The sequence below is a fragment of the Apium graveolens genome, chromosome 5 (genome assembly GCF_009905375.1).
Source record: "Apium graveolens cultivar Ventura chromosome 5, ASM990537v1, whole genome shotgun sequence".
Lineage (NCBI taxonomy): Eukaryota > Viridiplantae > Streptophyta > Magnoliopsida > Apiales > Apiaceae > Apium > Apium graveolens.
The window spans coordinates 13,323,181-13,338,057 of NC_133651.1; the positions used below are offsets into that span (position 1 = coordinate 13,323,181).

The 14,877-nt window shown below is 34.0% G+C and overlaps 3 protein-coding genes across 4 annotated transcripts; all 3 read left to right on the plus strand.

Moving 5' to 3' along the window:
* The first annotated feature begins 2,055 nt into the window (after nt 1–2,055).
* LOC141661380 (uncharacterized) lies at nt 2,056–3,646 on the plus strand. Its single transcript, XM_074468385.1, has 2 exons — nt 2,056–2,554; nt 3,138–3,646. Exons 1-2 carry the CDS (start codon nt 2,167–2,169, stop codon nt 3,242–3,244), a joined length of 495 nt encoding a protein of 164 aa, XP_074324486.1. The 5' UTR covers nt 2,056–2,166; the 3' UTR covers nt 3,245–3,646.
* Nucleotides 3,647–6,235: 2,589 nt separating this feature from the next.
* LOC141723437 (uncharacterized) lies at nt 6,236–10,450 on the plus strand. The gene is made up of 2 exons (XM_074525238.1): nt 6,236–7,064; nt 9,588–10,450. Exons 1-2 carry the CDS (start codon nt 6,316–6,318, stop codon nt 10,240–10,242), a joined length of 1,404 nt encoding a protein of 467 aa, XP_074381339.1. The 5' UTR covers nt 6,236–6,315; the 3' UTR covers nt 10,243–10,450.
* Nucleotides 10,451–11,473: 1,023 nt separating this feature from the next.
* LOC141661377 (uncharacterized) lies at nt 11,474–13,655 on the plus strand. 2 transcript variants are annotated; one of them, XM_074468383.1, is made up of 3 exons: nt 11,474–12,016; nt 12,268–12,389; nt 13,302–13,655. In XM_074468383.1, exons 1-3 carry the CDS (start codon nt 11,767–11,769, stop codon nt 13,434–13,436), a joined length of 507 nt encoding a protein of 168 aa, XP_074324484.1. In that variant the 5' UTR covers nt 11,474–11,766; the 3' UTR covers nt 13,437–13,655. The 2 variants fall into 2 exon arrangements, with proteins under 2 accessions (XP_074324484.1, XP_074324483.1); XM_074468382.1 differs by having other exon boundaries at nt 11,480–12,016; nt 12,265–12,389.
* Nucleotides 13,656–14,877: the final 1,222 nt, after the last annotated feature.

The window sequence follows — 14,877 nt, forward strand, 5'->3', positions numbered from 1 at the left end:
TTTATTTGAAGAACATGAAAATAAATTTTGAAATTTTGAAAAGAGAACTCTTATATATTTATCTTTTGAAATTTCTCACTCTTTTGAAAAGACTTGAAAAATAAGAAAAATACTCTCAAGTTATCGGTGCTCGGTGCTCCAAAAATCAAAATGCATGTGAATTAGGTTTATCAGGATCGTATATCATATTATTAACATCCTCCCTCAGTTAAAAGTTCATTTATTAATAAGTGTTTGAAGTGTGAATCACTACGTGTCCGTTTATTTATTCGGATTTGAAGAGTGAATCAATAGGTGTTTCGTCCCTATTTTGGTACAATTGTTCGGTCCATTACTATGCGAGGACCGTGTTACTTTTTGGGCCCAATATACATTTTTTAATTATTCAGCAGCATCTCGTTCCATTTTTGGGTCCATCAATATATAATTTCAATATTTTGAGGAATTATTGAGAATATCGGGGATAAATAGATAATGAAGTGTTGAACCGAGTTCTTCCGTCTGAACTCTAATAACATGTCAAATTACAGTTTTTCAAAAATTTAAAGGATTAGAAATTGGGTTAATTAGAATTATATCGCATATCATTAACACTAACCAATTTTTATTTTTTTAAGTCGGGAATACATCATAAATACACATTCAAATGGAAAAATAAGTATACATCTTTATTATGTGTGATAAAAATGAATTGTATGTGATAAAAAATCTGTCTATTTCATCTTTAGTTTCGGAGCAACAATTTTCGCGAGTGTTAGTGTAATGATTTGAGTTTTCGGCTTTTTCCATAGAAATTACTAGTTTAAAATAGGTATGCGTGTGTTGTAAGTTATAACTATAATTAAGAAAAATAAAGGAAAGAAAAAGAGAAACAACTATTTTCCTGAAAATAAATTCGAATTCCAAAAAAAAAAAAAGTGCACTAAACATGTAGTACCAATTTAATTAAAAAAAATCCAAAAATTGAAGAATATGTTACATATAAGTGTATCAGGTCTCCGTGCCTAAAAAATGTGAAAGTTTGGTTTACCAGAATGAGAAACTTTGACTACAATTTGATACCTTGACTAAATCTAAGTGCAGGCCTATATATAAATAATACTCTATCCAATTTCTCTTACGTCATCATCTAGTCCCAATCAACACCAAAAAACTAGAGTTGTATAACACAAAAGCCCATATTTCTCCTCCGTTACTATTCCACTACGAAGCACTTTGCATGTGATCTCAAGGATCACTGTCTCGTTGTTTCTAATATCATTTTCTTGTAAGTTTTATTTTTCTGAATAATATCGATTAAGCTAATTTGATTATTATTACATTTGGACCGCAAGCAAACATATTTTCATACTCCCGAGATCGTGTCCTCGCAAGTAATTGTTATATCGAGTTGCATAAGTACAAAACAATGTAATAAAAGAAACTCTGATCATGGGGGGCTTATTTTTGTAATTCTCGAGCTTCTTGTAATGTCCATTGGGCTACTTTTGTGCTTTTTAATACTTTTGCCCCGATAAAACTAGTATTGAAATATACACTGACAACAAATTGATGGTATTGTATTTCCATCTGAGCTGGGCTTTTTGTTCATTGGGCTGCCTTTGTGATCTCGACAATGAATATTTTTTTTTATACCAGCATAGTAGACATAATATATTTATAATCTTTTGGTAAAAAAAATAATATTTTTAACCACAATAAATAAATAATCTTCAGTAATAAAAAAAAATTTGTTCCAAAAATATTCATTTATCAAGGTTAAATTGTAAAAGAGATAATATATTTTTAATCTCAGCAAAATAAATAACCTAAATTAATGAATAAAATATTTCGGTTCTAAAAATATTCATTTATCAAGGTTAAACTCAATAGATTATTGATAAATAAATATTCGATAAATAAATAATTTCGTCAAATGAATATGTTTTTTTCAATTCTTTGATAAATGAATACTCTCAATTAATAAATAAAATATTTTATTCCCACAAATATTCATTACCGAGGTTTAATCCTAAATAACTTTTTTTTAACTATTAACATGGAGGAATCATTTGTCCCCTCCCGTGCATGTCCCCTCTTTTTCACGACGACGATGAGATAATTTACGTGATTTAGGTTATTTTTTGTCGTAGCAGTTTAAAGAGTTGTTTATCTGAAGCTTGAAAAATGAACAAGGAAGAGAAACGAAGAAAGTTCCATGACTCTCTCCTTAAAATGCTCTATCCTCCTCCTCCTCCACCTCAGGAACATCATCAAACACCTCCAAATATCTCGTCCAATGACTTTACCGAGGATTCAGTAGTGGATGACCAAGACAAGTTATCATCTTCTTCAAGCGACGATGAGCAACAAAAGCTGACAAGAGCTCAGCGTAAGAGGCTTCGAAAGAACAAGCTACGCCTAGCTGCTTCTCAACGCCGCCCTATCATCGGACCCCTTTTATCTGCTGACGAAACTCCAGCCACTGATGCTCCAGCTGGGCTTGTTTTGGATGGAACTCAACCTGTTCGGCATAATGTCGCTGAGGAGTTAGTTAGCAGAATTCATAACTCTGGTATGTCAGACTACATTGTATTTGATACTCAATCAATTGTAATTCTTGTTTCATAATATTGTCTATGGCAACGGTTTGTGAGGGACGAGTTTTGTAACAAACGACTTCTAAGCAATTGAAGCAACCAACTCGTTCATGACAAACTGTTGCATTGCCAGGGACCGGGCTCCTATAACATTTTCGTGCCTCAAATCATTGGTTTAAGTTCGACTAACTAGTGCACCAATAAAAACCTGGACAAGGGACATATATGCGTTGATACTAAATATTGTGTTCTTGTGTGTGTGAGACAACATGCAATTAAACCTGGACAAGGGACATATATTTGTTGGTACCAAATATTGAAAGTTTACATTCCACCATTATAGTTCCGATTCATTTACCTGCCCATGTCTCTAGACTCTAGAAGCTACATTCTGCATTTTAGAGTATATTTGTTAGAGCAAAAGAAATGCTTTGATTGAAAACCCCAAAATTTGTAGAAGAAAAGCTTTTATCTTTACAAATGTATTATGTTGGTTGTTTGTGGAGTCTAATTCTTAAAATATAACTCGGTGTTGATTGAAATTTTGTCATTGTTTAGAAGAGCAAGGTGCGAGCAAAAACCAGAACAAATTGAAACAGCGAAGGAATGCTAAAAAACTCACAAGGGACATTAAGGAGCAGGACTCTAGTCACCGGGGTCTCTAGCTTTATACAAACTGGAGCCATGTGGTTAATATACGAGGTTTTTCATTTTTATAAAGGGGTCAAGGGATCATGAGTGCCGCCTGCCACTGCAGCTAATCGATCAACTGTTGGTGCTTTGTTATAATTTACGCTTGAGGCAGTTGTGCATTAGCATTTTTTCTTCCTTGCCTGTTCTTCCTTGATGAAATTGACAGGGATAGGCCATATCTTTATATGCCAGTATAGTTACTGATTACGTAGCCAGTAACGCTAAACCAAGCAAAACCAGGCTGTTAATTGGAGGTAGAGTTCAGAGTTTCCCAAGTAATACTGATGTACATGGATCTTATACTGAAATTTATTTGGTGTGTATTGTGCTTAGCAACGATAGATCATGAATTATGTTACTTTGGTTAAATTAAATCTCCAACTTTTTAAACTTGTTGATTTACTCTCTATAGATTATACATATATCCTTGCAATATTTCCTGCATCAATTGATGTTAATACTGCTGGCAAGAAAAGCTGGCCAAGGCAATGAGGCTTCACAAGGAGAAGCTACGCCAAGCCGTTTCGAAATTCTGATTTTACAGATGATTCGGAATGAATTGCAGCTCTGTCATAGGACCTGTTTTACCGTCTCCTTACAATGTTCCAACCAGCGACGGAGAAATCCATCTGTTTTCTGGATGAACCACAACCTGTTACACCGTGCTGCCAAGACATAATATATATAGCTGAATTGATACTGGTGGTCTGTCAATTGTTACCATACCATTTAGTCAATCAGTTGAAATTTTATTATAGTTACATATATATTTACGTGATTCACCAAGATTTTGATTTTCTTTATCCTCACATTTTTTTTGTCTCATATTCAAAGATCTAATTTGACAGTTGACGCTTCAAGTGTCGGTTGAGCTATGAATTCTAATCCGATAAAAACAAAGTAGTCTAATTATTTTGGTATAAAACCTATCAGTCTATCACATTATACAACTCATCAAAATAAAAAGCCGAGGGTTGCCCAATGATAAACGCATCTACATAAACTAGTTAAACCAAATTTTTTAAGTTGCTGTTGGGAGTTTTCAGGTTAAAAATGGTTGTCACTTGCAATAGAATTTAAAGTAATTACTATTTTTTCGATATATCATTTATCATGTATTAAATTTTGATTATGAAAAAATAAAATCAAGAAAGGAAGACTAACATTTTAGAGCAACTCCAACAATTAATTTGCATCCTTCTCATAAATAATATTATTAAAATGGCTCTTAGCTATTTAACATACAAAATTAATTTTTCACTCCAACAACTCTCCTCCAATTCAACCCTCATCTATTTTTTATATTATTTTCCATAACACATAGCCATGCATATATAAAAAAAAGATCCCATGCTATACAAAACAATTAACATTGCAAACATCAATCTATTGACAAAATAATGCATGTTAAGTCAAATGAGTTGCACATTCATTATAAACAAAAAAGACACATAAGAGATACAACTGATCAAATTTCAAACACAATAAAAACCAAATGACGGTTCTCTAGGAAAATATGAAAACCCATAAAAGAGAAGATAAAAACATCTGCTTTGTCATACAGAAAGGGAGGGAAATGATGGATTGAGAGGGAAATTAATATTTGTGAATATTAAATTGAATGAGGAAGGAACATACACTCTCAACATTGAGGAGAGATATGAAACTCCTAAAAATTTGAAGATGATTTAGGAGTGTGTTGGAGACACTTTCTCCTTCAATCTCCTCAAAATTTGACCAAGAGCATGTATAGAGAGTTTCTCTTATACCCAAAAACAATTTAAAAAATTGTTCCAAAATAACACATGACATAACATTATTGGTACAACTCATATATATGCACTTGGGACTCGTATAGTTAATGAAATAAAATCCGATCATATATTGCTAATTAGGGGTGAGCATTTGGTTCCAATATCTAATATCCGAAATAATTCGGTTAGGTATCCGCATTTACAAAATATGGTCGGTTTTTAGAAAGAACTTATCAAAATGAATTTCAGATTTTTCTTTGAATTTTCGGATTATCCATAATATCCAAATTATTCGAATTATATTTTATTATAGAATTACATGAATACTGTTTATAAATATATGTAGTTATATAAATATATGTAGTTGTTATATCATTCATGTGTGCTTACTCATCATTATTTAAATTATTATTTAAAGTTCAACAACTACTAATTTGTTACTCGCTCAGTACATAATTAGTATTTTTTTTGTATATAATTACACATATTTATAAATTTTAAATATCATGTTTACATAATTTGATCTTGAAAATTAGTATAATAAATCTATAACCAAGTAAAGTCGATATTGAAAATGATAAATGAGTAAAATTATAAACGAGAAAATGATTACAAATTAGTACGAGACGGAGAGATTTAAGTAGTATGCAAGTTTACGTGTTTTTATATAATATAATTTAATTATTCAATTTTTGATTTATTTTATAATATTTAATGTTTATTGAAGTTTAAATATGTTGGCAACATTTTATTTAATCATTTTCATGATTATTTTATTTTTTTTGAAAAAAACTATAAAACTCTGAAACTAATTTCATGAAACAAATTTCTTGATTTACAAAATTGAATTTTGATTTGATATATTAATAGAATGTTCAATTTAGATGTGTTAATATAATAATTATGTACTAGTAATTTTTAAGTACAAATTTAAAATTTTGGTTATTTTGGTAACCAAACCGAATTTTAAAATATTATATGGTAATCGATCAAATGTAATTCGATTTGGTATTAGAAAATGAAATTTCTTTTATTTGAATATTTAAATATTCAAAATAATCTTGGTTCAAAGTCCAAATACCCGAATGTTCACCTTATTGCGAATTAAATATTTTGGAATCCTTTTTAAAATGATTTTTGGAATATAGCATTTCTTATGTGGCAATTTGATAGCAACGAATAATAAAAAAAAACATAAAACGGCTAGAAAGAGTTCACATACAAAAGAAAAGCCCAAATCAGTGAAACCCTAGACTCCCTTAAACCCTCTCTCTCTCTCTCTCACAGCCATGGCGGAGCTAAAACTATCAGAGTCACGTGACCTAACTCGAATTGAACGCATTGGCGCCCACTCTCACATCCGAGGCCTTGGCCTCGACTCTGCTCTCGAGCCTCGCGTCGTCTCCGAAGGCATGGTCGGCCAAACCTCCGCCCGTAAAGCCGCCGGCGTCATAGTTCAGATGGTCAAAGACGGCAAAATCGCCGGCCGGGCCGTTCTCCTCGCCGGCCAACCTGGAACCGGAAAAACCGCAATTGCTATGGGCATGGCAAAGTCAATTGGTCAAGAAACTCCTTTCGCAATGCTTGCGGGAAGTGAGCTGTACTCTCTCGAAATGTCGAAGACCGAAGCGCTTATGCAAGCGTTTCGGAAGGCGATTGGAGTTAGAATTAAGGAGGATTCGGAGGTTATTGAAGGGGAGGTTGTGGAGATTCAGATTGATAGGCCTGCGGTTGCGGGAGTGGCGGCTAAGACGGGGAAAATGACGTTAAAGACTACGGAGATGGAGACGGTTTATGATTTGGGGGCGAAGATGATTGAGGCGTTGTCAAAGGAGAAGGTGCAGAGTGGGGATGTTATTGCGATTGATAAGGCGTCTGGGAAGATTACCAAGTTAGGGAGGTCATTTTCGAGGTCTAGGGATTATGATGCTATGGGACCGCAGACTAAGTTTGTGCAATGTCCTGATGGGGAGTTGCAGAAGCGGAAGGAGGTTGTGCATTGTGTTACGCTTCATGAGATTGATGTTATCAACAGCAGGTAATTTTTTAATGTTTGTTAACTCTTAATTGTGTCTTATATGAATTGTGTAATATTTGAAGTGTCTTGTGAGTCAAATAGGCACTTTCAGTTACACAAAAAGAATCGATTATGATAACTTTGAGACTTTGATAGTTCTAGTATGCTTATCTAGTATATAATGTCTTGATTGAAAGTTAGAAGAATCTCCATTTTAAAATGGACGGAGCATAACGTCATTGTATAGGTTTGGACAGTATCTATTGTTCTACATAGTATTAAAACTATGGTTGATGTGTTCTATAACAAAAGAAAATAAAAATTACCAGCTTACCAGACAAATGAGGCAGTTTGAGTTTTTCGTAAAGCTATTATCTGTAAGAAACATACTATTTCAATTTGTAAGCTTCACGAAGTAGGAAAAAAATGATATAAGCTATGAAATAATTTAACATATGTTAATATTGTCATGTAAATTGGACCTACAATAGAATTTAGCTTGGACTATATAGAGTGACATACGTGCCCGTGTTGATTTAAATGAGGTATCAAACTTAAGCTGTTGGAGGTACTAGTCAATGTTACTTTTTTACTTAATAACTAAATTTAGTGCAACTCTCTTTATGTAAAATCAGTAAGCAACATTAATAAGCAGGCAATAATTGTTTTCTTAAAATTATTAGCAATTGATAGAATATTAAATTCTTTACATATACTCCTGTCACCTGTGATTTTTGTACTAACAGCATCTGCAGAATATAATTCATATCCACTACTACTTCACTATCAAATCATATACATTGGACCAGATAATAACACGTTACATTAAGTAAATGCGGCAAACTGAAAGAGATAATAAATCTAAACAAACCATGACTTACAAAACTAAAATATACAAACTCACAAGTAAAAAATAATGAAAGAACATTTATGTGCCCTGCTTCGTTGGAGAACAATCTGCACATACCGAACTTTGCTTATTTTCTTCTTCCCTTTTATAGTATTCTGTGAGCATAAGATTGCCCTCAATGGCACATTTAGTTGGCAAAATTGAGAATTTAAAGAATGTTGAGTGTAACTTAAATAATTTTTGGATTTTTTTTTTAAATTTTGTGTGCCTTTCCTTTTGCCTAGTTTAGTTGATGTAAAATTCAATATCGGGTTTTGATGTATATGATGCAATAGTGTTAAACCCAGATTTCATTACCAGGGTAGTTTTAAATTTCATAAAATGGGAATTCTTATAGTGTTAGGTGTATCGAATCTGATATGTATCCTTTATGTAGAGCTCACCCCTACGTATTGATACATGATAGAATTTAAGTAGGTTTATCACCGATTGTGTAATCAGTCAAAGATATTTTTGAAGTCTGTGTTTATCGTAAATCTGTCATCAGTTAACATTCACTCTTTCATCGATTCATTGGAGTTTAATCACCGGTAGATGCTTGACCTATCATGGATTACCATCATGTCCATAATTCTATCAGTACTTTGGGACAATTTCATCTGGAAGTTCTTAGTATTAGTCATCTGTAGCACCCTAAACCAGGCATTAGTCTTTCATTATGACCTATGTCAAGCATTTTTAGCATTAACAAATGCCTAAAATTTGCTGGAGCGTTGGCTTGGGTAAGATTTCTAGTCACTTTTTAACATTATTACTAGTCACTAGTTGTCATCTTCTGTCTATTAGTGTCCTTGGGACCCAAGTAGCCAATCAACTCGTACTAGGGATTGGTGACAACTGTATCTCTACTTTGTAAAAATCTGTTGGTCGTCCCTTTCTCTATGTTTCTGAGGTCATGACATCAGAGATTATTTTCTCCAGGTTGAATTGTAGAAGTAAAACAAATCTTTGCTTGACCCTATAGAGCTTTACTTCTCGTCATCATTACCCAAGTTCACAGATCACTGCGAAAACAATGAGGACTTTTATAGTTCGATATTGTATTGTGCACTGTTGAATTAAATTGCAGAAAAATGTTATGAGGTTTTATAGTAACTTAATTGGAGTCGTACCAGGGCTAACTACATATTTTAATCAATTTTATTTTTTGTCATGTCAGTGGGACCAATATAGATTTTCTTATATGAAGTTATGTTATGCAAAACCAATTTCAACAATTCTTCTAATGCTTATGCCATTAAGTAATGTTAATTTTTTATTCAGTTTATGATGTAATATGAGTTGTCAGATGTGATTATTCTTTTATGTTTTTGTTATTCTGAGTGGTAATGTCTATGTACTATTAGATTATGTTTACTTTTCCTATATTAAGGCTAGCTACAAATTTGCTTTAAATGTGCTGCAGTTTTAAGTACTTTTACATCATTGTGCTACAAGGTTATGTCACAATATTTATATATTATTATTTAGTACGGTTTAAATTGGAAAATTGAGATCAGGTAGATTTGTTAATATACCAAATGTAATAACGAAGTAGATTGTTAATGTGTAAGTGTAAGAGTGTCTTCTCAGTTTTTTTAAGGAACTCTGTAATGGATTAGGTTGTTTGAACCCTAGACTTTTCCCGATTTCAGAACACAGGGTTTCCTTGCTCTTTTTACCGGTGATACTGGTGAGATCCGTGCTGAAGTCAGGGAACAAATTGACACAAAGGTTGCAGAATGGAGAGAAGAAGGAAAAGCAGAGATAGTACCAGGTGTTTTATTCATTGACGAGGTGCACATGCTTGATATAGAGTGCTTTTCATTCTTGAATCGTGCTCTAGAGAATGACATGGCACCTATATTGATTGTTGCTACAAATAGGGGGATCACAACAATCCGAGGCACAAGCTACAAATCCCCACACGGTATTCCAATCGATTTCCTTGACCGCCTGCTCATAATCTCTACACAGCCGTATACAGAAGAAGACATTCGCAAAATTTTGGATATAAGAATCCAAGAGGAAGAAGTGGAAATGTCTGAAGAAGCAAAGACTTTGTTGACAAAAATTGGTGTTAGTGCCTCCCTGCGATATGCCATCCACCTCATCACGTCTGCTGCGTTGGCTTGCCAGAAGCGGAAGGGGAAGATTGTCGAAATGGAGGATGTAAGTAGAGTTTACAATCTATTTATGGATGTGAAGAGATCAACTCAGTACTTGATGGAGTATCAGAGTGAATACATGTTCAGCGACTTGCAAGCAAATGCTGGAGATGAAGATGAAGCCATTGCTATGAGTTCTTGAATATATAATGTTCATTCTGAATGTTCTTACTTTTAGGTTAAGTGTTTATTTTGCCTCCATCTGTAAAATCCTGGATGAATTAAGAACGATATGATTAATTATTCGGTATGCGGAGCTCAGATTCTGATTTACAGTCTGTTCTGTATGTTGATTGCACCAAGTTTGAAAATGTTGCAATTGCAAATTAACTACTCTGATTTATTATTTATTTGGTAGTACTAATTTGACATCCAGTCTAATTTCACAGTCATTCACCATTAAGTTTTAGCACATCAATGATCAAAGAGGCTGGGAAACCCAGAGGATTTCATGAAGCTAATTGTTGTCAGAGTGCAACTTTTTCAATCCTTTCTCGGCAAAAACTTCCAGCTTATACAACACTAGTAATTATTTAATTTTTGATATTAAAGATACTATACCAGCAATCAAGCAGGGTTTTGACAAATGTGAATTGAAGTGGAATAAGCTTGAGTTCAGTTATAGAGAATAATGTTTTAGAGGTTATGTTAGGAAACTTACCTGAGATGTGGGTGGTTATTAGTATAAAATGATAATGACAAATGTATGTACTTACATTTTGGTAAATCAGTCAGAATTTAAGAATTTAGTTGGGATATGAAATTATAAATCATTGAACAAATAAACCAATCAAAGTTAACCTAAAAACAAAAAGATAATAAGATTTTAAAAAAGATGCACCTGAAGGTCCTGAACCACAGGACCACCTCAATCATCCAAAAGCCAGAGGTCCTAAACCAGAGGACCACCTAAAATCATCTAAGAAGACATTAATGAAGGGCAAGCCCATACATGACAGTCCCTTTTCCCAACACAAAAATATCAAATCCAACACTCCACTCCACTCCAGTCTTTAATTATCCATCTCAGAAAAGAAAACTAATTTATTTTTACTACAGTTGTACTTGTCATACACGGAAGGCTCAGCAATCCCATTTTTTTAACATTTTCCCCTCCTTTATCATTATACTGTTCTTGGGAGCGGAATAAGGGGCTAATCTAGACCGAAGTCTTGGCTCAATTGATGTTAGAAAGAAATTTTTATAAAATCATGATTTATTAAAATCGGTTGAAATATTATTCTCTATCTTCGACAAAAGAAAAAACCTTAACTTGCCAATAAAAAATAGCGATAATTTATTTAAGTCCCGGTTCCGCTCCCACTTTTCTTACTTAAATGCCTACAATTCAACTACTTTAAACTCACCTCGATCTTGGTTTATATTCTTATACTACAAACACATAGAAATACATATTCTCTACACTTCACTTTCAATGTTATCAGTCAGTCTACTAGTACTATTCACTGCTTGCAAGCTAAACCTACCTTTATTCAACTACACCATTACACTGCATTACTGATTGATTGATTTGATTACCATCTTCTCTTTTAGTTCATCTATCTCTCTCATCTTGTTTCCACTACTCTCCATTTCCCAGTGTTTGTACATTGCAGCATTTTGAGCAGATCAGATTAGTGAGTAATCTGCTAGTGAAGAGCCAAGAATGGGGAACTGTCAGGCGGCAGAAGCAGCAATGGTGGTGATTCAGCATCCCAACAACAAGGTACAGAGGATTCACTCCTCTGTGTCTGCTCACCAGGTCATGTCTTCCAATCCTGGTCACTACATTGCGCTTGTTATTAGTTCTTCCACGGTGTTTACGGAGAATGGCACCCCTGTAAAGCAGCTCAAGATTCTCCGCCCTCACGACATGTTGCTTATCGGCAAAGTTTATCGCCTCGTTAGCTTTCAAGGTAAATGCAAAATACCATAATTATGTTTAACTCACGGTTATTACAACAAAGTGACATAACTAAGATAAACTATAAAGCCCAGACGGCTAGACTGCAGTCTCGGCTGAACTTAAAAAATTAGTGATTTTTGATATTTTAAGTTTCGGTTGTATTTTAAATATAACCTAAATTCAACTAATTTGTAACTATGTATTAACATAACTAATCTGTAATTATTACATTAATTTAATTAATTATGTGTCTGACAGAAGTGTTTAAAGAGTTGGCATCAAAAAAGTGTGTTAAGCTGGAGAAGCTGCTAAAGGAAAGAGGAATGGAGCTGTTGAGGAAAGGCTTACTGCCTCCCACTACCAGTAATGACACTTCACTTAAGGTACTGCTCTAGTACTTAATCTATTGCCACTCATGTGTTAATTACTTAATTCATAAAATTAGCTAGCCATGTGTTAATTAATCATTTTAAGTTGCCTCACATTAGTGCTGATTCATCATAAATCAACTTGGAGTCTGAGCATGCCAGAGGGATACCAGTTAATTATATTTGTTTTAGTATCTGTCAGTTTTTAATTGCTAAGCATCTTTTTTCATAAGAAATCTGAGTTATTAGTAGCTAAGATATGAGTACTTTTCCACGGGCATATGTTTCTATTTCGGGAGCTTAATCATAATTTTCTTTAGTATTTAATTAGCCGGACCACTGATCTATACATCGAGATATGTTATTGTATCATAAGCTTGGTTTATGTACAGGAATGGAGGATCAGTGGGTTTAATGGTGCTTCTAATGCTGGCTTAACTTAATGTACAAAATAATTTATCCTATTTTTTTTCTTCCTATTCAATCAAATTTCAAATAGGGAAATGAAATTTCCAAAGCCATTTTTTTGTTTCCAGCAAATAAGTTTGAAAAGACAAATTTGCCCCCGCATACACAATAAGGCATGGGTAATTTAATCCTTTCATGCTTCTTGGGCGAAGAAAGAAAAATAAGGGAAGGGTAATTTGTGTAATTTAGTCCTTTCCGCCTCCTGCTACAGATATATCCAATATCCACTATGCACAGACAAAACAGCTTATTCAACAACTAAAACTCCTAGTTCTGCATTGTTTTAGGCTTAAACACCGGTAATATCATGTCATTTTCTTTGAGTGTCGAGAAAATGCAAATGCTTATCATCATAAATTTATGCATTATGTTGATTGTTACTCGAACAAGCATTGAACTGTAGTTAACTGATGAGGTAAAAAAATGCATGTGTTCACTGTTGCCCCTGATAATGTTCAGAAAGCAGAGGAGGAGCAAGTTGGTGGAATGGGAAGGAAGAGGAGAGTGGTGAATGGAAGGAATCATCAGCATCAGGGGAATGGAACAGGACAGTGGAAGCCAGCCTTACAGAGCATTGCAGAGCTTGGCATTTGAACTGCTTAAAATGAATTTCTACTAGTACTGTTTTTCTACCCGATTCCATGTCCATTGTCCCATCATCATTATCTCACACTTTATGTTCTTACATGTCTTGGTGTAAACACTTGTCTTCACTGCTTTCCATGCACTATTTCTTGGGACCCTAAATGTATGAACATGGAGTTTGGAAGCTACTGCCTGGAAATAATAATAATACTACAACTTTATGCATCAGTGTATGAGAATAAGAGCATCTCGGACACCAATACTTACTTGGCTGTTTAAATTAAAATGTAATGTCAGGGTACCGTGATTTTTTACCACCATATTTGTGAAAATAGATTTTAATGGGTTACCACGTACCGTGATTATTTATGGCGGTGCCAGCATACATTTGTCGTGGATCATCATATATGATATTCATCGGCTAAAAGTTTTCGGACTTGGAAAGTGGACAGTTTAAAACAAAATTTGACATAGCGTGAAACGTTCACAAATAATTTAGGAAAGATAAACATTGCAAACTAATATATTATGTTTTAAAAGTTCGGAATCCCCTTTCATAATATAATACGATATGTCTATATATGTCTTACAACCCCTGTTATTTTAAGTGGACTTTTAAAAGCCTTAAAAGATATTTAAGACTGAATTAAAACAAACTTATAAAGTTTAAAATAAATATAAATAATCTAATTTTCTTCATGCCTAGTTCAAGGCCTTGTAATCTGGTTCAAGGTCTTGAAAAATTCTGCAATTTCACTCCAAGTCTGCAACTCCAACTCAAGCCCTTGTAATATAGTTCAAGGCCTTGAAATTTTCTGTAAGTTTACTCATCATTCTCCCCCACTTGCGAAAAACCCGACCTCGAGTTTTGCTCAAACTCCGGATACATTGGCTCATCACAAGAATAAAAAAGTGACAAGTCGTAAAATGACCATACTTCCTTGGCTGCAACTAATTATACGCTCCTACCAAAAACCTCTCTCGTCTCAAAAACACCAAGTCACCCTCATTGAAAATTTTACGTCTATGTTTGTCCGCTGCTTTCTTTTATTTCTAATTAGTTTCCTCTAACTTCTTTCTGACCTCCTGGTGAACTTCCACAACATGTTTTACCATATTAGATGCTGCTACATTGCTAGACACTCATTTTGGCATTTTGATTAAGTCTAAAGTGTGCTGAGGACACTTTGTGTAGACAATGGGGAAGGGTGACTTTCCCGTGACATTATGAACGACATCATTATAGGCGAACTCCGTCTGAGACACCGTCACATCCCACTGCTTTGGCTTGTCCCCACAAATACAACGAATTATAGTTTTCAAAATACAGCTGACAACCTCTGTCTGACTATAGATCAAAATATCGTCAAAGTAAATAACCACAAATTTACCAATAAAGGGTTTTAGTACCTGGTGCATTAGCCGCAAAAAGGTGCTCGACACATTAGAA

Bases quoted from the DNA above. Each gene is read 5' to 3' on its own strand.
- LOC141661380 (XM_074468385.1), top strand. From the start codon at position 2,167: ATGAACAAGGAAGAGAAACGAAGAAAGTTCCATGACTCTCTCCTTAAA. The intron at 2,555-3,137 runs GTATGTCAGACT...GTCATTGTTTAG, and splicing joins TAGCAGAATTCATAACTCTG to AAGAGCAAGGTGCGAGCAAA.
- LOC141661377 (XM_074468382.1), top strand. From the start codon at position 11,767: ATGGGGAACTGTCAGGCGGCAGAAGCAGCAATGGTGGTGATTCAGCAT. The intron at 12,017-12,264 runs GTAAATGCAAAA...TGTGTCTGACAG, and splicing joins TCGCCTCGTTAGCTTTCAAG to AAGTGTTTAAAGAGTTGGCA. The intron at 12,390-13,301 runs GTACTGCTCTAG...GATAATGTTCAG, and splicing joins GTAATGACACTTCACTTAAG to AAAGCAGAGGAGGAGCAAGT.
- LOC141723437 (XM_074525238.1), top strand. From the start codon at position 6,316: ATGGCGGAGCTAAAACTATCAGAGTCACGTGACCTAACTCGAATTGAA. The intron at 7,065-9,587 runs GTAATTTTTTAA...TCCCGATTTCAG, and splicing joins ATTGATGTTATCAACAGCAG to AACACAGGGTTTCCTTGCTC.